The sequence below is a fragment of the Furipterus horrens genome, unplaced genomic scaffold (assembly GCF_987537825.1).
Source record: "Furipterus horrens unplaced genomic scaffold, mFurHor1.1.pri manual_scaffold_9, whole genome shotgun sequence".
Classification (NCBI taxonomy): domain Eukaryota; kingdom Metazoa; phylum Chordata; class Mammalia; order Chiroptera; family Furipteridae; genus Furipterus; species Furipterus horrens.
The window spans coordinates 35,129,282-35,156,333 of record NW_028327179.1 but is presented as its reverse complement, the minus strand read 5'-3'; the positions used below and the strand labels follow the sequence as shown (position 1 = coordinate 35,156,333).

Sequence of the window (27,052 nt, the reverse complement as noted above, 5' to 3'; positions counted from 1 at the left end):
TGTAGTTTTCTGAGTACAGGTCTTTTACCTCTTTGGTTAAGTTTAAGTTTATTCCTAGGTACTTTATTTTTCTTGTTGCTATAGTAAATAGGATTTTTTTTTAAGTTTCTATCTCTGATATTTTATTGTTGATGTACAGATATGCCTTAGATTTCTGTATACTGACTTTGTACCCTGCAATTTTGCCAAATTTGCTTATTATGTCAAGTAGATTTTTTGTGGAGTCTATAGGGTTTTCTATGTACTCTATCATGTTGTCTGCAAACAGTGATAGTTTTACTTCCTCTTTCCCAGTTTGGATGCCTTTTATTTCTTTTTCTTGTCCGATTGCTGTGGCTAGGACTTCCAACACTGTGTTGAATAGGAGTGGAGAGAGTGGACATCCTTGTCTTGTTCCTGATCTCATGGGGAATGCTTTCAGTTTTTGTCCATTGAGTATGATGTTGGCTTCAGGTTTCTTGTATATAGCCTTAATTTTTTTTTTAATGTGTTTTATTGATTACAGTGTTACATTTGTTCCAATTTCCCTTCCCTCTGCTCCCCTCCACCCGGTATATAGCCTTAATTATGTTGAGGTATGCTCCCTCTATTCCCATGTTGCTGAGTGTTTTCATCATAAATGGGTATTGTACTTTATCAAATGCTTTTTCTGCATCTATTGATAGGATCACGTGATTTTTGTCTTTCATTTTGTTTAGGTGGTGTATTATATTTATTGATTTGCAAATGTTAAACCATCCTTGCATTCCTGAAATGAATCCCACTTCATCATGGTGTATGATCTTTCTAATGTGTTGCTGGATCCAGTTTGCAAATATTTTGTTGAGGATTTTAGCATCTTTGTTCATCAGCATTCTTGGCCTGTAGTTTTCTTTCTTTGTTGTGTCTTGAACTGGTTTTGGAATTAGGTAATACTGGCTTCATAGAAAGAGTTTGGGATTTTTCCCTCTTCTTGGATTTTATGGAATAGTTTGAGAAGGGTAGGCATCAGTTTTGTAAAATTCACCTGTGAAGCCATCCGGTCCAGGGCTTTTGTGTGCCAGGAGTTTTTTGATCACTGTTTCAATATCACTCTTTGTTATTGGTCTGTTCAGGCTTTCTACTTCTTCTTGATTCTGTTTTGGAAGATTGTATGTTCCTAGAAATTTTTCCATTTCATCTAGGTTATCAAGTTTCTTGCCATACAGTCGTTTGTAGTAATTTCTTACAATCCTTTGTATTTCTGTAATATCGGTCATTATTTCTCCTCTTTCATTTCTGATTTTGTTTATTTGGGTCCTCTTTCTTTTTTTTCTTGATGAGCTTGGCTAAAGGCTTGTCAATTTTGTTTATCTTTTCAGAGAACCAGCTCCTACTTTTGTTGATCTTTTGAATTGTTTATTTAGTCTCTACGTCATTTAATTCTGCTCTGATCTTGATGATTTCCTTACTTCTACTCGCCCTGGGCTTTGTTTGTTGTTGTTCTAGTTCTTGTAGCTGTAGGGTTAGATTTTTTATTTGAGATTCCTCTATCCTTTTTCAGGAGGCCTCTATTGCTATTAACTTTCCTTTCAGGACTGCTTTTGCAGTGTCCCATAGGTTTGGGGCTGTTGTGTGTTCATTATCATTAGTTTCCAGAAATTTCTTGATTTCTTCCTTAATGTCATTGTTAACCCATTCATTATTTAATATCAGGTTATTCCTTCTCCATGAGTTTGAATGTCTTTGAGTTTTTTCCTTGAGGTTGATTTCTAGTTTCAAGGCATTGTGGTCTGAGAAGATGCTTGATATAATTTCAATTTCCTTGAATTTGTTGAGGCTTGTTTTGTGTCCTACCATGTTGTCTATCTTTGAAAATGTCCCATGTGCATTTGAAAAGAATGTATATTTTGCTTCTTTGGGGTGAAAAGTTCTATATATATATCAGTTAAGTCCATTTGATCTAGTAGTGTATTGTTCAATGCCTCAATATCCTTGGTGTTTTTTTGCTTCAAAGATCTGTCTATTGTTGATAATGGGGTGTTAAAGTCTCCTACTATGAGTGTGTTGCTGTTGATATCCTTCTTGTAGTCTTCTAAAATTTTCCTTATATATTTTGGTGCACCTATGTTGGGTGCATATATGTTTACCAGGGTTATATCTTCTTGATGGGTTGTTCCCTTCAGTATTATGAAGTGCCCTTTTTTGTCTCATTTTATGGCCTTTGCTATGAAATCTGTTTTGTCTAAGTATTGCTACCCCAGTTTTTTTTTTTTTTTTCCTGTGTCCATTTGCTTGGAATACTCTTTTCCATCCCTTCACTTTCAGTCTGTGTAAATCTTTTGTTTTGAGGTGTGTCTCTTGTAGACAGCATATATGTGGGTCATATTTTCATATCCATTCCGCTACCCTATGTCTTTTGATTGGAGCATTTAATCCATTTACATTTAAGGTTATTATTGACAGGTACATATTTGTTCATTTCCCTTTGTACCTGTGTTCCTCTCTCTCTCTTTTTGTCTTCTTTTTCTTAAAGCATTCCCTTTAGCATCTCTTAAAATGCTGGTTTGGTGGTGATGTATTCTTTTACTCTTCCTTTGTCTGGGAAACTCCTTATTTCACCTTCCATTTTGAAAGAGAACCTTGTTGGGTAGAGTATTCTTTGTTGTAGGCCTTTCTTTTTCATTGCTTGAAATATTTTTTGCCATTCCCTTCTGGCTTGTAGTGTTTCTGTTGAGATATCAGTTGATAGCCTTATCGGAGCTCCCTTGTATATTATTTGCTGTTTTTCTCTTGCTGCTTTTAGGATTCTCGCTTTGTCTTTGAATGTTGCCATTTTAATTGTTATGTCTTGCAGTGGGCCTTTTTGGGTTCATCTTCATTGGGGCCCACTTTGCTTCCTGGACTTTCATGGCTTTTTCTCTCATCAAGTTAGGAAAATTTTTTATCATTACTTTTTCAGTCAGGTTTTCTATCCCATGCTCCTCCTCTTCTTCTTGTATCACTATGATTCAAATATTTTTTCATTTCATGTTGTGCAGCAGTTCTCTTACACCTTCTTCATTCTTTTTAAGTCTTTTTTCATTTTGTTGTATTGTCTGAGAATTTTTTTCTACATTGTCCTCTAACTCACTGATCCAATCCTCTACTTCATTTAGCCTGCTTTTGATTGATTCTACTGTGTTCAACTCAGAAATTCTATTCTTCATTTCTTCCTGGTTCTTATTGATAGTTTCTATGTCCTTTTTTATGCTGGTGTAGTGCTCCATAAGTTCCTTGTAGTTTCTCTGGAGTTCTTTTCGTTTCCCTGGAGTTCTTTATCATTCCCCTGAAGTTTGATGTAGTTTTCTTTGAGTTTTTCAAGTTCATTGAGCTTCCTTATAACCATTCTTTTGAATTCCATGTCTGATAGTTGGCTTACATCTGTTCCATCTCTCTCTCTCTCTTTCTAGGGATTCCCCTTTTCCTTTCATTGGGAGGTTGTTTCTGTGTCTCCCCATGTTGGATGCTTCTTGTTTGTTTTTGTTTCTTAGATTTGTCTGCTTTGATTTCCCACCTTTGTGGTATGAGATTCTGTATAGGAGACCTGGGGGATTCAGTGTTGCAGTCTCTTTGATCTCCTGAGCCTGATGCTCTTGGGATGCCCTTTTTGTTGTTAGTTTAAGCTATCTGGTTGCATTTCAGTTACTCTTTGATGGCTCCTTCCCTCTGGCTAGTTGATTGAGAGTCACTCTGTCCACCTTGTCTTCAGTTCTTTTGTGGAGATGCTTTGGACGCCACTCCCACACTCCCTCCCCTGTTTGCGCTGTCTGAAATCTGCACTCACTCACTTCTCTCTGTGTTTGTACTCCAAGTCCTTCCGCGATGGGAGTAAGCAGACAATGCTGCTACCTACTCCGCTGCCATCTTTTCTCCCTAAGGGTTGTTCATACTCTGGCTCGTGGCTCTTCCTCAGGTGTGCGGCCTCCTCAGTGCAGGTGCTGCCTTCCTCTCCAGGTCAGAGAGCAGAGCTGAGGGGTATGAATAATTTTTAAAGCCTCCAATACCAAAGGTACACCTTCTTTCTATCCCAAACTAGCTTCACACACAGTCATTGGGAGGAACTGACTACATACTTTGAGCATCATTCCAACAGTAGATACTGAACTAGTGAAGAAAATTTATCATAAGAGGCTAATAGAATCAGAAAATTAGGCCAGAAGAGATTTTCCACGTCTGTGCTAAAAAATCTTTTTGACAAAATATTTCTTCATGAACTTTAGGTAATTTTTGCTTCATTTTAAAATAAGTCTGATCATTCTTACACAGAATGAGGTAGACTTGGAAATACTATTGATAATTATTGAATTACTGAGCCCTTAAGAGTTAGTTTGATTTCCAAAGGAGAAAAACTAAATATAGTTCTTGTCATCCTCTTCCAATTTACTGTCTGTTGGTCATTGTGGTTGTCTTTAATAGTATGATCATTTTTATTTTGTAACAGAGTGAAATGCTTGGTCTCTCTGACTTCACTGTGTTCAAATCAGCCTTGTTACCGTGGCTTTCAAGCTAATAGTGCCTGCTTTAGACATGCTAACCATTAGAGGAATCCTGCTTGGGGCTTGAGAATTTACAAAAATAGTCTTCCCTTCCTAGACATAAAAGAAGCCTACTCTCTACTTTCTTAGATGGATTTGAGGAACTAATAGGATTCTCATCTGTTTGGTTGCTGCCTTCTTGACCAATATACCTTTCCTTAATCCAAACTCTGACATTTCGAGTTCTCACCTTTGGAAGCATTGGGCACATGGATTTTGGACTGGTAGGATTCCTTCTCTCACATCACTGGCTCCACTTACTTCTTAAATGGCAGTCCCATCAAGTTTTAAGATTAAGCTGCTTATTGATCAGGTAAGAGTACTCATGGACTCTAAATTATTACATTTTCCCCATGATATGCTAGTATAAAATCACCAGTTTAGTATTTGACCCCAAATAACATTAAAGAACGGTTATCTTAATATGCTCTCTTGCCATAGTTTGTTTATTACAACATATTCTGAGTGATACCAGATTGTCTGGGACTCACAGTTTAATTCGTATTTTAAAATCCTTTGGTTTTTATGAGTTATACCTAAACTAACAGTCTGCTTTTCAACATTTATAATAGCATAGCACCGTTTTCCACAGATCATACTGGTTTTGAAAAGTATGTGCTAAGAGGCCAACTCAGAACATTTTCAGATGCTCTGGCTTTGTATGTCACAAAAAAAATTTTTTTCATTACTTTATATCCAAAGAACTGGTCATATGTATGCAAAAATTTCAGAAATTTCTTATATAACATTAACTTCTGACAACTCAATAAAAGTTCTTTAATATCATCTTTTTTAAATTCAATATTGTGTTGCCTTTATCATATCTATAACTAATTAGTAAAACAACTCACATGTTCAATTGTTTTACTTTGAAACATACTATATGTATTGACCACCATGAAATACTGAACAATAGAATGTTCAGAAGTGTAGAAATAAAATTATTGGTCTAATTATAAAACAAAATATTTTGGGCTTGACTTTAAATGTTTTAATTAGAAGGGAAAAGCAGTTTTAAGGGGGGCTTGCCATAATTGGCCAATTTTTATTAATATAATAATATAATAATACTTGCCCCTTTCATATAGGGAATAAATTTTGAAAAAAGAATGATTTTTGTTCTACCAAATCTTAAAGAATGAAAGCATATTGCTTTCACTATTTAAGAGCAATGATAATTTTTATAATGCAACAAAGCTTAGACACATTTAACAATTTGTCTTAATTCCTTGTAGTCTGTGCTATAAACACACAGAGAGATATTTTTCTAAAGCTTTTGAAAAAGATTATTTTCTAGTTTCTCTAGAAATAAAAAGTGTAAGATTCTACACCTACCACAAGGTGTCAGTCCATAGTAATTTAATCTTCAAAGGACTTTAATATTTCCCTGTGGAAATTCAATGACCACAAAAAGAAACACACATTAAAACAAGAACAGTCCCAGGAGCCCTCTCTATAGTAAGAACAATCACAGAAAATACTGTGAATGTTTATTGTTTCCCTTTGTTTTTTTCTAATCAGACTAGTTCTGGGGATGCTGTACATCAAATCCACAGATGTTGTAATTCAGGTCTTAGGCATGCTACCCTGAGGCTGGTTGCAACTCAGAGGAGTAAATTCCTAGTTCACAGTCTCTCTTTTTCCGTACCCTTCATGTTTTGCGCCCAAGTCCTGCTGAGCTTGCTCCTGCAGTGGGGATAGCTGGCTGCACACAAACTGAACCTGTGGTGGCCTCCTTGTGAGGAAGCTTAGTTGGAGACTCTAGCAGAGACTGAGTTATATGGCTCTGGAGTAGAAGCCACATTCTCCCCAGTGCACACCTAACCACACTGCCCCTAAGTAGAGGACCAACCAGCCCCATCTTCTAACCTGGTCCCGAGCACTATGGGACGGTCGGTGAGGCGTGGCCAGCTTGGTCCCACTCTATGGCCTTTCTTCATAAGACTCTGGAGGAAATCCAGGCAACCTGAGTAGGGGAGCAGAGTAGTCAACATATGGATGCTGACCTTAGGAAGCCTTGGATTTTATTGATCTGCCCCCAGTTTAGAGCTTCAGAAGACCAATTCTGGTACATAGCCTGGCCTATTCCACACACACACAGGCCCAGTAGACACAGCCACAAACAATGAATAACATGGTAGTTACAGATGAGTAGCCCAAGGTGGGTTACACTTATCAACCTGCATCAGAGCCCTGATCAAGGGGGCCCCAAACCAACACAGCTAGTTGCGGGCTTCAACCTACGCCAGAGCTTAACCCTACTAGCCACACAAATAGCACAGCCAAAGGGAACTCTGATTGACACCAGACTCTGCAGGGAACAACTCTGCCTCACAAGCCACCCCTGAACAGTGACTCATATACAATGAATGAGGTCTATCTTTATAGTCAGCAGGCCTGAGGATTAACTTTACCCATAAATGGGACAACAGCATTCAAGATTCAACTACAACAGGAGAGGCCACATAACTTATGCAAGAATCATTTTGGGCGCACTTAGCTCAGGTGATCTAGAAGATTGTACCACTGAGATCCACAAGGTATCTACATCAGAAAGCCCTTAAAACAAACTTGTGACCTACTTAATATATAGAGACAAGCATAAAAAAAGCAGACAAAATGGGGAGACAAAGAAATATGCTACAAATGAGAGAACAAGAGACATACCCTCCCAAAAAAATGAAAGAGAAATAACCAAAATACCAAATGCAGAGTTTAAAACAACAGTTATAAGGATGCTCAAAGCCCTGAAGGAAGAATAGATGATCTTAGAGAGAACCTAAACAAAGAGAGAGTAAACATTAAAAAGGACATAGAAACAATATAAAGGAACGAGGCAAAAATGAAGAATACTGTATAGATAAAGGCCTAGACTGACATGCTCCATCTTTCTCCACAAAAAAGAAGAAATACATCTACTGCAAAATCAGAAATAAACAGAGTTCCCGAAAATAAAGCTACATGGAAGTCCAACGTATGAAGTTATAAAGAAGTGGTGCTTGTCTGGACGTATAGGAGGTCCAAAGCCAGGGCAGAGAGGTCAAGCTGTGCTGGTGGCAGCAGCTGCGGCGACAGTGGTGGGGTGGGACGTTGGTAAGCACAGACACCATATTTAAAAAGAAGTGAGAAGCAACTGGGGAGCATCCCTGGCTGCAGACCAGACCTATGAGCTCACAATTCCAAGTCTGGGGAAGACAGACCACAATTGCCTCAGACTGTGAAGGCCGGAGAGGGTGGGGATGGAGGATGAAGCTCCCAGTCTCTCAGCGGAGAGTAAACAGCAAGAATCCACCTTGGACCCCCACCCCCACAGGAAATAAAAATGCCACAGCATGGTAAGAAGGGTTGACCGGTAGTGATGAGTGCATGGGACTCCGCCCCCTATAGCATAGAAGGTATGACAGCCCTACCCAAGAAGCAAAGGTAAACACAAAACTGTCAGGATCGCACAGATCACGATAGAGATCCCAGTGATGCAGCTGACCAGACAGCAAATATATGATCTAATGAATCAGGAGATAGGAAATCTTCCTGAGGCACAGCTCAGAGCTTTGGTTATACAAATGCTTACAGATCTGACAGCAGATCTTAAACAAGATGGGAAAGAAATGAAGGCTAGTCCTGCTGAAATGAACAGAAACACATATGAAATAAGTGGTGAGGGAAAGAAAATCAGAGATCAAATCAACAGATAGGAACATAGGGAAGGAACAAATAGTCAACCAGTACAGAAAGAGGAAACAAAAAGTGAGGAAAAGAAGGAGAGGCTCAGAAACCCATGGGACAGCTATAAGCAGGCCAATATCTAAATCATAGGGTTTCCAGAAGATGAAGAAGAACTAGAAGTTGAAAAATTATGTGAAAAAATAATGAAGCAGAACTTCCCTAACTTGGGGAAGGAAATAGACTTACAGGTCCAGGAAGCACAGAGCGTTCCAAAAAAACTGGACTCAGGGAGAACCACACCAAGACACATTATAATCAAAATGTCAAAAATTACGGATAAAGACAGAATCTTAAAAGCAGCAAGAGAGAAGAAAAGAATTACATACAAAGGGGTTCCAATAAGACTATCAGCTGATTTCTCAAAAGTAACTCTGCAGGCAAGAAGGGACTGGCAAGAAATACTCAAAGTAATGAAAAGCAAAAACCTATAACCACGATTACTCTATCCAGCGAAGTTGTCATTCAGAATAGAAGGGCAGAGAAAGTGCTTCCAGGACAAAGTAAAACTGAAGGAGTTCATCAGATCCAAACCACTGTTATGTGAAATGTTAAAGGGACTTGTTTAGGAAAAAGAGGATCAAAACTATGAACATTAAAATAAAAACTGTATCACAACAACCAACAACAGAAGCTAGGGAATTGAAACAAAGGCAAACAAAGCAGGCAATGAGAGTGGGAGAAAATTATAGGTATGAGGAACATATTGGGGGGAGGTCAGTTTGAAGGGGGAAGGAGGGAAAGGGAGGGAGATGGTACAGGAATTAAGAAGCATAGTAGGAGAGAGTGGAGTAGATAGGAAGACGTTGAGAAGAACTATATGCACAACCAATGGGCATGAACTAAGCAGGGAGACAATTGGAGGGTGGGGGGGTCACTGGATCAAGGGGAACAAAGGGAAAAGAAATTGGGACAACTGTAACAGCATAATCAATAAAGCATATTTTAAAAAATGAAGAACATGATATCTGAAACGAAGAATACACTAAAAGAAATCAATATCAGGTTAAATGAAGCAGAGGATCAAATCAGCTATTTAGAGGACAACATAACAGTAAGCACCCAAGCAGAGCATCAAAAACAAAAAGAATTTTAAAAAATAAGAAAAGTCTAAGGGACCTCTGGGAAAACATCAACATAACAACATCGGCATCATTGAGATACCAGAATGAAAAGAAAGTGAGTGAGAAAGAGATAGAGAACCTGTCTGAAGAAATAATGGCTGAAAATATCCCTAATTTGGTGAAGAAAATAGACATGCAAGTCAAGAAGCACAGAGAGTCCCAATAAAAATGAACCCAAAGAGGAACCATACCAAGACACATCATAATTAAAATGGCAAAGGTTAATGACAATGAGAGAATCTTAAAAGCAGCAAGGAAGAGATGGTTAGTTACCTACACAGGAGCTCCCATACAAGCTGTCAGCTGATTTCTCAACAGAAACTTTGTAGGCCACAAAAGATTGGCATGAAATAGTCAGGTGATGAAAAGCAAGGACCTACAACCAAGACTACTCTATCCAGCAAGACTATTATTTCAAATTAAAGGTGAAATAAAGAACTTCTCAGACAAAACAAAAAACAAACAAACAAACAAAAAAACACTAATGGAGCTCATTACCAACAAACCAGTATAGTAAGAAATGTTCAAGGACCTGCTTTAAGAAAAAGAAATATATAGAGAGAGGAATATAAGTATAAAGAGTAAAATGGCAATAAATAACTACCTATCAATAATCACCTAAAATGTAAGTGGACAAAATGTGCCAAAAGACATAAGGTAGCTGAATGGATAAGAAAAGATGACTCATATATATGCTGTCTACAAGTGACCCACCTCAGAACAAAAGATATACACACACTAAAAGTGAAGGGATGGGAAAAAATATTCCATGCAAATGGAAAAAGACAGAAAAGTTGAGGTATCTATACCTATATCAGATAAATAGACTTCAAACAAAGGCAATAATGAGAGACAAAGAAGTTCATGACATAATATTAAAGGGATTGATCCAACAAGAGGATATAACTCTTGTAAATGTATACACACCCAACATAGGCGCACCTAAACATATAAAGAAAATCCAAAGTAGAAAGAGGGAAATAATAAATATTAGAGTGGAAATAAACGACATGGAAACTAAAAATACAATACAAAAGATCAATGAAACCAAGAGGTCGTTCTTTGAAAAGATAAACAAGATTGATGAAACTTCAATCAAATTCATCAAGAAAAAGAGAGGACCAAAATGAGTAAAATGGGAAATGAAAGAGAAGTAAAAACTGACTCCACAGAAATACAAAGGATTGTAAGACAATACCATGAACAACTATATGCCAACAAATTGGATGATATGGGTGAACTGGATAAATTCCTAGAAACATAAATCTTCTAAAATTGAATCAGGAAGATTTCTTTAAAGCTGAACAGACTGATTACAACTAATGAAATCAAAGCACCAATCAAAAACTCCCAGCAACAAAAGTCCTGGACCAGATGTCCTCATAGGTGAATTTTACCAAACATTTAAACAACTAACACTTACCCTTCTCTAACTATTCCAAAAATTAAAGAGGGAGGAAGACTTCCAAGCTCATTTTACAAGGCTGGTATTATTCTAATTCCAAAACCAAATAAAGACACTAAAAAGAAAGAAAATTATAGACCAATATCCCTGATGAACATAGATGCTAAATCCTCAAGAAAATATTAGGAAACTGGGTCCAGCAATATATTAAAAAGATCACACACCATAATCAAGTAGGATTTATTCTGGGGGTGCAAGGTTCATACAATATTTGCAAATCAATAAATATGATACACCACATAAACAAAATGAAGAATAAAAATCACATGATTATATCAGTAGATGCAGAAAAAGCATTTGATAAGATCCAGCACCCAATTATGATAAAAACTCTTGGCAAAATGGAAATAGAGAAATCAAACCTCAACATAATAAAGCCCTTATGTGACAAACCCACAGACGACATCATACTGAATGGGCAAAAACTAATAGCATTTCCCCTAAGATCAGGAACAAAACAGAGGTGTCCTCTTTCACGACTCTTATTCAGCATTGTAATGAAATTCTAGCCTAGCCACAGCAATCAAACAGGAAGAAATAAAAGCCATCTAATTGGGAAAGGAGGAAGGAAAACCTTCATTATTTGCAGATGACATAGTATAGATAGAAAATCCTAAAGATTCCACCAAAAAGTTTACTAGAACTAATTAATGAATTCAGCAAAGTATCAGGATACAAAATTAATATCCAGAAATCAGTGGCATTCTTATACATGAATAATGGACTATCAGAAAGGGAAATAAAGAAAAAAATCCCGTTTCCTATTGCAACAACAACAAAAACAGTTACCTAGGATTAAATTTAACCAAGGAGGTAAAAGACCTGTACTTGGAAAATTATAGGGTACTGAGGAAAGAAATGGAGGAAGACACAAATAAGTGGAAGCATATACCATATTCTTGCATTAGAAGACTTAACATCATTAAAAAGCTCATACTATCCAAAGCAATTGATAAATTTAACACAATTCCTATTAAAATGCCAATATATATTTCACAGACCTAGAAAAAATATTCCAAAAACTTATATGGAACAAAAGAAAAGACCCTGAATAGCCTCAGCAATCTTGAGAAAGAAGAACAAAGTTGGATGTATCACACTACCTGACATCAAACTATACAACAAGGCCACTGAAATCAAAACAGCCTAGTACTGACATCAGGACAGGCATATAGATAAACGGAACAGAAAATACAGCGAAGAAATAAAGCCTCACCTTATAGTCAATTAATATTTGACAAAGAAGGGGAGAGAATACAATGGAGTAAAGACATTCTCTTCAATAAATGGTGTTGGGAAAATTGGACAGGTCCATGAAAAAAAATGAAAGTAGACCACCAACTTACACCATACACAAGAATAAAATTCAAAATGTATAAAAACTTAAATTTAATTTATGGAACTATACAAATTCTAGAAGAAAACATAGGCAATAAAATCTCAGACATCTTTCATAGTAATATTTTTGCAATATATCTTCTCAGACAGGGGAAACAAAGAAAAATAAATAAATAAATGAGACTAAGTCGAACTAAAAGGCTTCTACACAGCAAAAGGAACCATCAACAAAATGAACAGGAAACTCACTGTATGGGAGACCATATTCATTAATGATATATCTGATCAGAGGTTAATTTTTTAAATACATAAAGAATTTATACAACTCAACACCAGGAAGACAAATAATCTAATTAAAAAATGGGCAAAGGACCTGAATAGACACTTCTCCATAGAGGATATACAGATGGACAATAGACATATAAAAAGATACTCAACATCACTAACCAAATTAAATGCAAATGAAAACCACAATGATATATCACCTCACACCTGCCAGAATAGCTATCATCAACAAATCAACAAACAAGCGCGGGCGAGGATGTAGAAAAAAGAGAACCCTAGTGCACCACTGGTGGGAGTGCAGACTGGTGTAGCCACTGTGGAAGACAATATGGAGTTTCCTCAAAAAATTAAAAATGGAACTGCCTTTTGACCCAGAGATCCCACTTCTGAGAATATATGCCAATTATCCCAAAACGCCAACTTGAAAAAATATATGCACCTCTATGTTCATTGCAGCATTATTTACAATAGCCAAGATCTGGTAACAGCCCTAGTGTCCATCAGTATATGAGTGAATACAGAAGCTGTGGTACATTTACACAAAGACTACTACTCCACAGTTTTAAAATAATGGAAATCTTACCTTTTGTGACAGCATGGATGGACCTGGAGATTATCCTGCTAAGTAAAATAAGCCAGTCAGAAAGACAAACACCTTGTGATCTCATTTATATGTGGAATCTACTGAACAAAAAAAAAAGAGGCATGGACACATGGAACAGCCTCAGAGGGGAGGGGTGGTGGGGGACTGGATGAAAGAAGGTGAAGGAGTTAAGCAGATATATATATGAGTCACATAGACACAGGCAACAAGGTGATTGACGATAGCCGGAGGGGAAGGAGAGGGGAGTAAGAAAGAGACTGTGTTTGGGGCAATGATGCAGTGTGCAGATGATGTTTTATTGAGCTGTACACTTGAAACCTGTCTTGAATAAATTCAATTTAAAAAAAACTAAAATGAGCTAGCTACGCTTTAAAATAGTCCATCTCAAAGTGTGATCCAAGCGTGCTTCAGCATAACCTGAGAATTTGTTAGAAACCCAGAATCTCAGGCCCCATCCAAGGCCTAGTGAATGGGGAAAGTGTGTGTGTGTGTGTGTGTGTGTGTGTGTGTGTGTGTGTGTGTGTGTGGTGGGGGAGGGGGGTCAGATCAGTGTCCGAATAAGCCCTACGGTTGATACACTTTAATGTTCGAGAACAATTGCACAACGTTCATTATCTGGAAGATTAAGGAAAGGCGAGGAGTGGAAGAGCGAGTAGCCGACCTCAGGCAGAGGACAGGCCTATTTGAGAGGGGGGGCGGGGGGGGGGGAGTGGTGCCCAGGGTGCAACAGGAGGAAAATCCTAAATTAGGCCTATGGGATTTAGGAGGATAGTCCATCCAAGGCAGGAGCCGTGGGAACGCGAGGGACCCAAAGGTGGCGCTACACCGGCTGTCGACATGGGGGCGGGATCTGCGGCGGAGAAGCTAGTTGAGCGCTCTTAGGCTCCGCGCCTGGCCTCGTGGGGCTGGTACCTCCGGACAGGCGCTGCGGCCACCACTTAACCGTCGGGTCACGCCGAGAAGCGGGTGAGTCCCTTGAATCTTTCTGGTTCGCCGCTTGCTTCCCGCCTGCGGGTGTCCCTGAGAGGCCACGCTGGCTCCCAGGTTCGCGAGGGCTGTAGCGGGTGGCAAGCCGAGAGGCGGGACAGGGGAGGCGGCGCCCGGGGCGAGTGCAGCTCAGTTCGCTCCTTATGAGCCACTCCAGGGCGCGCTACCTTCCAGCCCCGCTCTCCGCGCGGAGCACAGCGCTCCGTTGTGGTCGGTCCAGGGGCTGGGAGCCAGGGACTCACAAGGAAGCCTTTTCGCCGGGGGATCAGGGGCTATGATGGGCCATTAAGTTTGTCCTTAGAGAGTTGTGCTGGCAAGTTTGCTAACTTGGCAAAATCACCACTGGTTTGCATCGCATTAGTACATAGCGCTTAGAACCGTGCAACTTGTCTTCAGGTTTCCTAGTAACAGGAAGTTTTCATGTTGAGTCCTTGGAACATTAGTCCTACTCTTTCAGGATCTGGATTGCAGTTCAAGTTCCCTCCAAACAGTCAATCAAGGCTTTATTTATTTATGTCATGCGTCAAATCCACTGGAAAGGATTTGCAGAAATAAAACTTACAAACACTTGTAAATTTATTACTCTGTTCTTTTTGTAAATATATATATATATATCAACATCCTAACATTTAATAAGACATCATTTCATTTAGCACGGCATGTTAAGCACAGGGAAGATACAGTGCCTAAAACAGCCCAGTGAAGAAAACATCTCTCCTTCACATAAATGTGGTAACGAACGTGTATAAGTTTGAAAATGCAATGCAACCACAATATATTCCAGTCATTGAGTTTCTTCATATTCTGAACTCTTCAACATAATCATGAGTCAGTTTGTCTGTGTCAATATTTATCAGGCACATGAAGTGAGCAGTCCTTTTACAGCTAAATGGATCAGTCACATCAAAATATTCTTTGCTTTTAATGGGTCAGATTCTGGAGTTCCTAATATCTGAACACTGTGCTGTTTCCTGTATATTTTTTTCACGAGAAGATTTTATTGTAGACTTTAAATTAAATATTTGGTTAATGTGTGATGAAAACCAACATATTTATTTGACTGACATTTTATTTTCTTTGCTTCTGGGCACAAAGTTGACTGTGGCTCACACAGTCAACAAGCTTCCTCACTGCCCTGGGCTTTTCCTTGGGTTGGCTCTTCAGATTGTGTATAAAGTGGCCCTCAGTCAGCAAAACAGCCAACTTGCTAGATACCCCAGAACCAGGTCTAGAAGAGAGCCCTCACCCTCCCTTTGCCACCATCAGTCAGAAAACTTTGTCTTCCTTTAGGATTCATTACACAACCATGCAGTTAATTGTTGAAATGTCTGCCCTCCCTCCTAGATTTTGATGTTTTTGAGAACAGAGGCTTCATCTCATTTAACTTTATATTCCCATCGCCTGACATTCACACTATAGTTAATGAGTTAATATTGAATAAGTGTAGATTTGTATGTTAACATCTTTGCCATCATGCAACTCACAGAGTTAAAATATCTAAATAGTGTGAATTATTTCTTTTTTCATTACAGTAGATAAAACTTCTATTCCCAGATATATAAACACACCCCAGATTATTCTATTAATAATGGTGGCTAAATCACCAAATCATTTGGAATGTTACTTCTTAAGGAAAAATACTGTAAGCTCCTCCAGAGCAGGCATGAAATCTCACTTATCTTTTCCTCTTCAGGGTGTGTCATAGAGTTGAGTTCATAAATACTTGATAATTGGCATATATATTTTTTAAAATTTTACTGTATTTTCCATTACCATTTAGTCCCCTCATACCCCCATCCCTGCCGCAATTACCCCACTGTTGTCTATGTCTATGAGTCTTTTTTCCTTTTTGCTCAATCCTTCCTCCTCCTAACCTTCCCCACTTAGCTGTCATCCTGCTCCCCATCTATGAGTCTGTTGCTATTTTGCTTGTTAATTCAGTTTGTTCATTAGATTCCACATATGAGTGAAATCATGTAGTATTTATCTTTGTCTGACTGGCTTATGTCACTTAGCATAATGTCCTCCTGGTCCACCCATACTGTCACTAAGGGTAAATTTTTCTTTTTTATAGCTGAGTAGTATTCCATTGTGTAAATGTCCCATAGGTGTCTTATCCACTCATCTACTGATAGATGCTTGGGCTGCTTCCATAACATGGCGATTGTAAATAATACTGCAGTGAATAGAGGTGCTTATGTTCTTTTGAATTAGTGTTTTGGGTTCCTTCCCATATATTCCCAGAAGTGGGATAGCTGGGTCAAAAGGCAGATCCTTTTTTGTTTTTTGTTTTTTTTTTGAGTTATCACCATACTGCTTTCCACAGTGGCTGCACCAGTCTGCGTTTCCACCAAATGGTGCAAAAGGGTTCCCCTTTCTCTACATCCTCACCAGCACTTGTTTGTTGATTTATTGATGATGGCCATTCTGACAGGTGTGAGGTGACATGTCATTGTGGTTTTAATTGACATTTCTCTGATGATTAGTGATGTACAGCATCCTTTCATGTCTATTGGCCATCTGTATGTCCTCATTGAATAAGTGTCTATTCAGGTCCTTTGCCCATTTTTTAATTGGGTTGTTTTATGTTTTTTTTGGGGGGGGGGGCTTGGTGTTGAGTTTTGTAACTTCTTTATAAATTTTGAATATTAACCCCTTATCAGATGCATTGACAAATATGTTCACCATTCTGTGGGTTGGCTTTTTACGTTGTTGATGTTCTCCTTTGCATGTAAAAAATTTTTAGTTGTAGCCCCATTTGTTTATTTTGATTGGCATATACTATACTTAGAACTTTTCAAATGCCAATGCTATAAACCAAATTCAAACTAACATAAGCAAAAAAAGGGAATGTATTGTCTTGTGTAACTGAAAAATTCAGAATCTGGCCTCGGGGACTCTAAATACTTAAAATATACCACCAGGACTCTTCTGTATCCCTATTTCTTGCTTGTGCTTCTGTGTTTGGGTTTTCCTCTGTTCTATGAATACTGCTTTCTCCTTACAGCATGTAGAAGGAAGCATGGTAGGTTTCTATCATCCCAACTTAAAATGTTAGACCTGTCCTCTTTATCTTCAGTTCCGTATGTAAAGCTCAAAGACAGACTCTTACTGGTTTAACAAGGGTTGTGTGCCATCTTTAAACCAATCAAGGTGATCAAAAGAACAGAGAACTGTGATTAGTTCAGACTGCTGGCCAAGGTGGGTCAGAGGCTGGGGTTGGATTTCTCCAAATGGAGGAAATGTTTTCTATAATTTTTTTAAATGGGAAAGGAAGGTGGACAGACCAAAACAACAGATAACCTCAGCATGAATATTGCAAAATTTAAAGATAACTAATACATGGAAAAATGTTCTCAGAGCACTTAAACAAAGGCAAATGTTGGCATTCTGTAATATGCCTCTTCTGTATTCTTTGTGAAGATCAAACCTTTAAAAGTTTGGAGAATGTTTTTAAGTTCTTTAAAATATTCATGAAAACAACTTCCCACTTAATGAAGTATTGCAGGTGATCTAAAATTCAGAAACACTTAGAATGTTTTCTCTCAAATTGTTGTATGTAGAATTTGCTTTGTTTGTTGAATTTCATTAACTATTTACAAATTGACAATGTATTCCTCTGGAAATAAATTTAGAACAAGTAAAAACAATGAGTAATATTATGACATTATATGTTTCTCTTTCCTAAAAATGTTCCACCATGCCTGAATGAGGATCTATGATGGGTGTTAAGGAAAAGATTCCTTTATAGGGTAGGAAATTTGACAAAATTAATTTCCACAGGGTTTACCAGGATAGGGGACATGTTAGTGATTGAACACAACTCAACAACCCCAAAGAAAATATACCAGCAATTCATGTTTTACCACCAAAAATCAGCCTGTCACTACAATGGAAAAATGATTCTCTGAAAGTAGCATCTTTCAGTAGTGGTTCACCTCACCAAGAATGTCCATTTTTATTAATTGTCAGAAACTCAGAATACATTTGCCCATAAAAGCATTTAATTATTATTTCAGATCCTAGTTTCACCCCCAAAAGCCTATTAACTACAGCTTCCTGAGGTATAATCTTACATCAGCTAACTCCAGGCTCTTATTTTACTTTAAGAAAAATGCAATCCTAATTCTATTTACCTTTGAGGGGAGTTGGCTTTCCTCTAAATAAGCACCTGGAATTTAATTCCCTAAAATAAAAGGCAACATCCAACCCTTTGAATTCCATACAGAAACTTAGGTCAAACATTGTACTGCTACTTGGACAAAGTAAAACAGTTGCTATTGACAAAAGGGCCCTGGTTTGAGATTCTTACAGATTATAATGTGAAGTTAAATGTGTAAATCAGACTTCCAGCCAAGATAGAGTCATAGGTAGGCTCACTTTGCCTCCTTCCACAAACATAAGAATGATTACATCTACCTCAAAACAAAAAACAATCAGAACTACCAGAAAATCAAACTGCATGGAAGTCCAATAAACAAAGATAGAAAGAAGCAATACTCATCCAGATAGGCAGGAGGAATGGATCCAGGATGGGGAGGACATGGTGTGGATGCAAGGGAGTGGCTGTGGCCAGCTGTCGGAAAGAGCAGTCACACATTATAAAAGCCAGGAGGGACACCTGGGAAGCGATCCCAGTCCCAGGCAAGATTGTGCAGCTCATGGTTCCAGCACTGGGAAAATAAAGCCTCATTGTTTCTGACTGTGAAAACCAGTGGGGGCTGGGGTGGTAGAATAAACTGTCCATTTCTCTTGAGTCTATTTAGAGGCCTCCTGGTCCTAGAACATCCACAGACCCACCCATTCTGGGAACCGTCACCAGGACAACAGCTAGAGGGGCACTTTGCAACATAACAGGTACAACAGCTCTACCTAAGACACAGATGCAAACATAGGAGCCCGTCAAGTTGAGGAGACAGAGAAGTATAGCCCAAAAGAGGGATCAGATGGAGGTTCCAGTGGGAGAACTAAGTGATGAGGAGATAGCCAACCTAACAGACACTGAGTTCAAAACACTGGTGATAAAGATGCTCACAGACTTGATAGATATGCTTGAGTAAGGCAAACGTATAAGGGAAGAAGTGAAGGCAATACTAAGTGAAATGAAGAAAAATCCACATGAAACCAATGGTGAAGGGAAGGGAGCTAGGGTTCAAATCAATGATTTGGAACATAAGGAAGAAATAAACAGTCAACCAGTAGTACAAAATGAAGAAACAAAAATTGAAAAAAAAAAGAGGAGAGGTTTAGGAACCTCTGGGACAACTTTAATCATACCAACATCCAAATCATAGGAGTGCTAGACGGAGAAGAGGAAGAGCAAGAAATTGAAAACTTATTTGAAAAAAATAATGAAGGAAAATGTTTCTAATTTGGTGAAGGAAATACATACAAGTCCAGGAAACACAGAAAGTCCCAAACAAGCTAGACCCAAAGAGGACCACATCATGACATATTATAATTAAAGTGTCAAAGGTTAAAAATAGAGAGAATCTTAAAAGCAGCAAGAGAAAAGAAAAGTTACCTACAAAGGAGGTCCCATAAGACTGTCAGCTGATTTCTTAAAGAAAACTTTGCAGGCAAGAAGGGATTGGCAAGAATATTCAAAGTGATGAAAAGCTAGGGCCTAACAACCAAGACTACTCTATCCAGCAAAGCTATCATTTAAAATGGAAGGGCAAATAAAGTGCTTCCTAGACAAGGTATAGCTAAAGGAGTTTATCATCACCAAGCCCTTATATTTGAAATGTTAAAGGGACACATTTAAGAAAAAGAAGATCAAAACTATGAACAGTAAAATGACAACAAACTTATAACTATCAACAAATGAATCTAAAAAACAACAACAACAAATTAAGCAAACAACTAGAACAGGAACAGAACCATAGATATGGAGATCATATGGAAGGCTGTCAGTGGGGAAAGGGAAAAGTAAGGGGGAGAATGGGGGAAAAGGTGCAGGAATTAAGAAGCGTAACTGGTAGGTACAAAATAAACAGGAGGACATTAAGAATAGTATAGGAAATGGAGAAGCCAAAGAACTTATATGCTTGGCCCATAGACATGAACTAAGGAAGGAGGCTTGCTAGAGAGAAGTGGGGTACTGGGCAAAGTTGGGCAAGGGGAAAATATTAGGACAACTGTAATAGCATAATCAATAAAACATACTTTTAAAAAATGTGTAAATCAGCCACCAACTGTATTTTAATTGTATTTATCTGCCCCTCTAGTTCTTATATGAGTAAATTGTTCATATTGCCCTATCAAACAATATCATAAAGAGCACAGACTAAATAAGATAATTATTTTTATTTTCATAGGTAGCTGAAGCCATATTTTATGGAATTAATGGAAATTCTACCAAACATCACAAACCAAGAACTTTGGAAAATGAAACCTAGGAGAAATCTAGAAGAAGATTATTTGGTAAAATAATAGTAATTAATTAAAATCTATAAACATAACTCAAATGCTGTTCTATGACTCAGTGTTGTTAAAAGTTATTTTTCACTTTAGTCTGCTGATTATCTTCACTCTGATTCACATCACTGATATTGTGATGGGTGAAGGGCAGTGACGTATAGGAGAGAAATTATACCTTGACTGACTGCCATGGACTTAGCTGAATAACCCTGAATGAGTCACGGAAGATCCTGGGACTTGGTCTGTACGTAAATTGAGTTGGACCATATTATTTCCAAAGGCCTTCCAATTTTTTCTAACACTCTATGAGTGTTTCAAAAGAATCACCAATGTCCATATAACAGTAGTTTTGCAAGCCTGCATTTGTTTAGTAGGCACCATGGCAGCTTACCAAGAGATCATCAAATTAATTAATGATTCACTGTTTAACCAAATAAATTCAATTTTAGAATAAGAATCACTGGTCCTACTTTTGCCCCACTCAAGATTAAATGTTTCTAACTACATTATTAACCAAAAAAGTGGTGGAAGTTTTTGGTTTCAAAATCTTTTTACCTTTCTAAGTGATTTCAACTGCAGTTTTAACTATTTTACCTATTTTAATAAGCAAAATAATTAAGATATTATAAGCACATACTCTGTAAAGGAAAAATGTGTGCATAAAATAAAATCATTTTGGTGGCCTAGAGAAATTCCCCAGTTTCTTGGGGTTCACACACATCCCAAGATGCCTGGGAACTGCCTCTGCCTGGGCCAAAGCTATTCCATTAAAACTTTAGCTATGCCTAAAAAAAAAAATAAAATCATTTTTACTTTTCAAGTTAACTGACCTACGTGCTGTTTCATAACTCTTCACCTTTAACCAGAAAATTGATCTCAGTTGATAGTGCTTGGATTGTTTTAACGTGAAGAGATGACAGATGCTATATCATGCTCAACTCCCTTCTAAATGAGGTAATTGAGAAAAGAATTGAATGTAATAATGATTTATTACTGAAACTAAAATTTAAATGAGGAGAGGTCATTTTTAAACACCAGAAATTATAGAGAACTATGTGAAGTTAACCATGCATAAAATGAGGAAATGAGCAAGATAATCACTAACATTTTGAGCATTAAAATATTATGGTTCTACAAATAGAGCTATAAAAATGAGGAATAATATATTGGGTGAGAAAGTAGATTTATTCATAAAGTAACACAATATGAAATGCTCTAATATAATTTCTCATTTTGAGGTTTTTCTTTAATTTGCTGGTATATCAGTCAGTTGGGGAAATGAAAAAATATGCAGTGTAACCTTGTTTTGAATTGTTGACTAACTAGAAATACAGCTGGATAAAAAAGAATTGTAACTTTCAGGAAATAGATCATCCCTGTGCAATTTAACTACTTATATAGCCTTTGTACTCCTAATAAACTATTTGTCTGCCAGTATTAACACAAATGAGATATTTTAGAAATGTAAAATCAAAGTACAAGACTACATGGCAGAAATTAAGATTTTTTCTATTAATAATGACTGTATTATTCCTGACCTTGTGTACTTGATTTAATAAAGAATTCACTCTTCATTCTTTGCCAAGAGTTATCCAGGAAGCAATAAAAATATTAAAAAACAAACACAGCTGTTAAAATTTATGCTTTATTATTTTCCACCAAAGATTACTAGATTTTTTGTTTTTCAGTTTTAATTTCCCAGTTGCATTATTTTGAATCCTTTTGTGCCTTCAAGATAGAAACACAGTGGTCTACACTTTAGTAGAGATATCTGAAGCATGTATATAACTTGAAAAGTGAGTAATGGAAATTAATGGAGAACCCCAATGTAGCTATGTGAACCTTTGATCAGTGCTACATGGACCAGGCCATCTCTTCAGCCAACCTGTATCCAAAAGCAAGGTTCTGAATCTTTTTTTACTAATAAGCACAATGAGTAATAAGTAATTAGTTTGAGGAAATTCCATTGTTTTAATTTTAAGATGTTTGTTTTCTTTTCTTTGTAGAATAAGAACTCAGGAGAGACCAGCGTGCTGAAAAGACCTGTGCTTTTGCAACAGCTTCAGCACAAACAGGAACTCTTCCCAGAGTGGCGCTTGCCAATTAAAATTGCTGCTATTGTATCATCTCTGACTTTTCTTTATACTCTTCTGAGGGAAGTAATTTACCCTCTTGTAACTTCCCATCAACAGTATTTTTATAAAATTCCAATCCTGGTCATCAACAAAGTCTTGCCAGTGGTCTCCATCACCCTCTTGGCACTGGTTTATTTGCCAGGTGTGATAGCAGCAGCTGTACAGCTTCGTAATGGAACCAAGTATAAGAAATTTCCACATTGGTTGGATAGGTGGATGTTAACAAGGAAGCAATTTGGGCTTCTCAGTTTCTTTTTCGCTGTGCTGCATGCACTTTATAGTTTATCCTATCCAATGAGGCGGTCCTACAGATACAAATTGCTAAACTGGGCATATCAACAGGTAGGATAACAAGACTGACAATATCACTAAACCAAAATGTCTTAAGTCACCTAACAGATTAACTTTTTGTCATGTTAACATCAATACCTCAAATCCCTATTGAAACCCTGTGTTGAGCAAGTAATCTGTGTGTTTAAAATGTTTTATTATTACATTGGGGCTTACTTGTATAGTTTTACACTGAGGAATTTATTTTAAGCTAAAAAGAGTAATCTGTAATTTTAACAGTATAAACAAGTATTTTGTTCATGGACAGGGCCACATTTTTATTTTCTACCACCCTCACAAGATTACTTTTTAATGCTAGTTTTTCTTATTTTATGCTTATTTACCTCATGGGCATGCACATTATGATTGTAACCATTAAATAATTATTATATAAGTAGATTATATCATGTTGCATTCAGGGAAAGTGATTACTAGCTCCTATGTCATTTCTTTTGGAGGAATGCAAAAACAAGTCCTAACTTTGTAGAGGCCCCTAGTTATAAGGCCCTCCACAGCGGCCAGCGGCAGGGTAGAATGGGGTTCATAGGCACGAACTAAGTGTTCTTTACATTCTTTCCTCTTTTCACCATCTGGTAGGTCCAACAAAATAAAGAAGATGCCTGGATTGAGCATGATGTTTGGAGAATGGAAATTTATGTGTCTCTGGGAATTGTGGCACTTGCAATACTGGCTCTGTTGGCTGTGACATCTATTCCATCTGTGAGTGATTCTTTGACATGGAGAGAATTTCACTATATTCAGGTAAGTGATATATAAAATGATTGTGTTTCCTCAGAGAGGTAAATCTTTTTTGCTTATAACATCATCAAGTATAATGACTTTACCCCATAAAAAATAAAAAATGGCCCTGGCCAATGTGGCTCAGTTGGTTGGAGCATCATCCTATATCTGAAAAGTTGTAGATTCAATTCCCAGTCCAGGAACAGGTGTGTGTGATCCCTGGTACAAACACGTATGATCCCAGGTTCAGTGCTGATCTCCAGTCGCAGCACATAATGGAAGCAACCAAATGATGGTTCTCTTTTGCATTGATGTTTCTCTCTCTCCCATCCTCTTTCTCTGAAATGGCAATGAAAAAACGTCCTCAGGTGAGGATAAAAAAATAATAATAACAAATGGTTTTCCAATAGCAAAGATCCTACACTTGTTTCAATTACTAATGTACTCATTTATCATTTTTCCCTATTGCTGCTAAATATAAGTGTTTTCTAGCCATAAATAAAAGGCATTACTCATAGGAGAATATTTCTAACATGTGTAACTTGTCAGACAATTTGCTGTCAATCTAATAACTATAAATGTGATATTTTAGAAATTTAATATATTTTTAGTTCCCCAAAATTAAAATATTCTTTTGCCTATTGCCTAATTTTATTCATGCCTTTTAAGTTACACAGCTTTGTACTATCCATAAAAAATCATCTCTCCTTGAAATATGGAGTTATATCTACCAAAGTTATTCTTATACCTAATGTTAACGCCTGCTTTTTCCAAGTTACATTTTATGTAGCTTACTCACTTGAAGCTTCTCAATATTCTTGGAATTCAAACTATTTCAGATTTACTGAGGTTAATCTCCTAGCAGTAAATTACACCCTAAAAAGTTTTATGTACCAGAATTCACAAGGGGATCCATGTCAAACAAGATTCAAAGGACTAAATTTAATTAGGTCATAAGCACTACCAAGATTTTTTAAATTACATACCTTTAGCTTGTATGGGTAGACATCTTTGGAAATTCCCACAAAATCAGACATTCCCCACTTTCCTTTCTGCATGTTCATACATATACTCCTACAAACACTTTATCAGGATATCTGATTAAGCTGAAAGGTATGTCTTCATCTGAATTATTCGAATGTGGCTTAGAGATGGTGTCATATTTTCCAAGTGCAGTATTTGCTGATTTTGTAGGTTCAGCCTGAGAGCCAGTGGAGTTCTCTGTTCCGCAGTAAATAACTTTCTTCTGTCATTGCTCAGTCCATCACACATATGCTGAACACAGTTTTTTAAATTTAATCAGGAATTTAAACACTGCATCTTGATGACTGAGCCCATTTCACTATTTGCACAATGCCTAGCTCATAATAAGCATACAATACACATTTGGTAAATTTCATCTTCAGCTAGTCACATGTATTTTTTAATAATGTAGAAACTTTTCATTTATAATCCAAGAACTGATTACTCTCCAATTTATGTTGGAAATTTATATCTGAAAATAGAAACTTAGCTATTTGATTATATTCACTGGGGCTTAAGAGTGCTTACTGCTGAATAATCGTGACTTGGATTTGTTCTGGCAGGCTAATGATAATTTTCAGTAAAGTGAACAAAAGTCAAGTTATCTAGAAGAGCTATTGTCAGGATGGCATAAAATTATTTAGGTGAACAACTTTTTAAGCAATTTTATCTGGATGGTGCTGAGTATCCCAGTGCAAGCTGAATTTTTTCTTCACATTTTTGTATCTCTCTGCTTAGTTCCAACATTGAAGTAATTGTTGGTATTTTTTCATGTTATCAGAATGTTTTTTTTAACATAGGCCAAGCTCATTTATTTTAGTATACCAAAATGAGAGTCAATCACTTTAGTTGCCTTCAAATTAATAAAGATCACTGAAGTCGAATTTATTTTTTCACTAATCTCAGTCAACCCAGCACTATTTATTGAGCACCTAAAATGCACAAATTATTGTGTTGATTCTGTAGGGATGCTGTGCTGAGTAAGACAGTGTCTCTGATTTTAGATGTCTCTTGATAGGCAGAATTAAGGCAAATGCACAAGAGATAAACCATCACAAAATAAATGTCATAAAAGAGATGAACAAAGTGTGGAGAAAAGGAAGACAGTGTGTTGATTAGCTGAGTCTGAAAGGAGTGTGATTGTGAATTTTCTTAATTTAAATAGCCTGGAGACAAAGGCATTACCCAAAAGTAGGGGACATGTGAAAAAGAATGGAAAGATATGAGTGGACATTGCTGAGAAATGGACTAGGAAAGCAAGTACAGATGAATGAAAGAATTTCCAAGCAACAGAACAGATCCAGATGAAGTAGAATAGAATAAACTCTTATTGAACCAATCTTTACCAAGGGAATTTTTTTTCTTTTGCAGAGCAAGCTGGGAATGGTTTCCCTTCTACTGGGCACAATACATGCATTGATTTTTGCCTGGAATAAATGGATAGATATAAAACAATTTGTATGGTATACACCTCCAACTTTTATGATAGCTGTTTTCCTTCCGATTGTTGTCCTGATATGTAAAGCCATACTATTCCTGCCATGCTTGAGAAAGAAGATACTAAAGATTAGACATGGTTGGGAAGATGTAACCAAAATTGATAAAATTGAGATGTCTTCCCAGTTGTAGAATTACTGTTTACAACCTTTTTGTTCAAATTTTATATATTTTATCATAAACATTTCAAGTTTGTATTTGTTTAATAAAATGACCATTGAGGGTCTTAATGTATCTCTTAGTTTCTGAGTGATGAATTTGAAACATGTGTTTCCTTTCAGAGCTGATTCAAAGCAAGAAATAAAATAATCTTCAGCACATTCTCTATGTTCAGTAAAGCTAAATAATCTTATCTGAGTTGTCAGACTGCATAACATTATAAATAATAAAAGACTTTGAAATACCAGTATTTGCTACTCATTAAAAGGTATCATGAGCCATGAAAAAATATATTAGCTGACTCTACCACACAAGTATATCCAGTGTTTATGATTGTTGTTAAATAACTTTCATTTTCCTGTAACTGGATGTGATTCATGGAACATATCACTCAAAATTACACAGATTATGTCTACACAAGTAAAGCAACAGAATAATATCAGATACACAAGCAGGCAAAATAAAACTCAGGCTATCCAGGAGGAAAGTCAGTTTTCTCTATCCAAGATATGTACCACTCCGTTGAACTTAACTTTAACACTGGCAAAAGCAGGCCATGAACCAATTCTTCAAAGAGCACTACATCTACTATCAGGACTGTCTAACCCAACATACCGCAGAGGTTTTTCATAATTAGCAAAAGTAAACACAAATCTTCTCTTTTATATGGGTCAATCATTTAT

The 27,052-nt window shown here is 37.1% G+C and overlaps 1 protein-coding gene across 1 annotated transcript; it reads left to right on the top strand.

The window, feature by feature from the left end:
- The first annotated feature begins 13,915 nt into the window (after positions 1 to 13,915).
- Positions 13,916 to 26,444, top strand: STEAP1 (STEAP family member 1). The gene is made up of 5 exons (XM_090287870.1): positions 13,916 to 14,040; positions 20,382 to 20,487; positions 22,491 to 22,961; positions 23,547 to 23,711; positions 26,085 to 26,444. Exons 2-5 carry the CDS (start codon positions 20,401 to 20,403, stop codon positions 26,340 to 26,342), a joined length of 981 nt encoding a protein of 326 aa, XP_090143996.1. The 5' UTR covers positions 13,916 to 14,040; positions 20,382 to 20,400; the 3' UTR covers positions 26,343 to 26,444.
- The last annotated feature ends 608 nt before the right edge of the window (positions 26,445 to 27,052 follow it).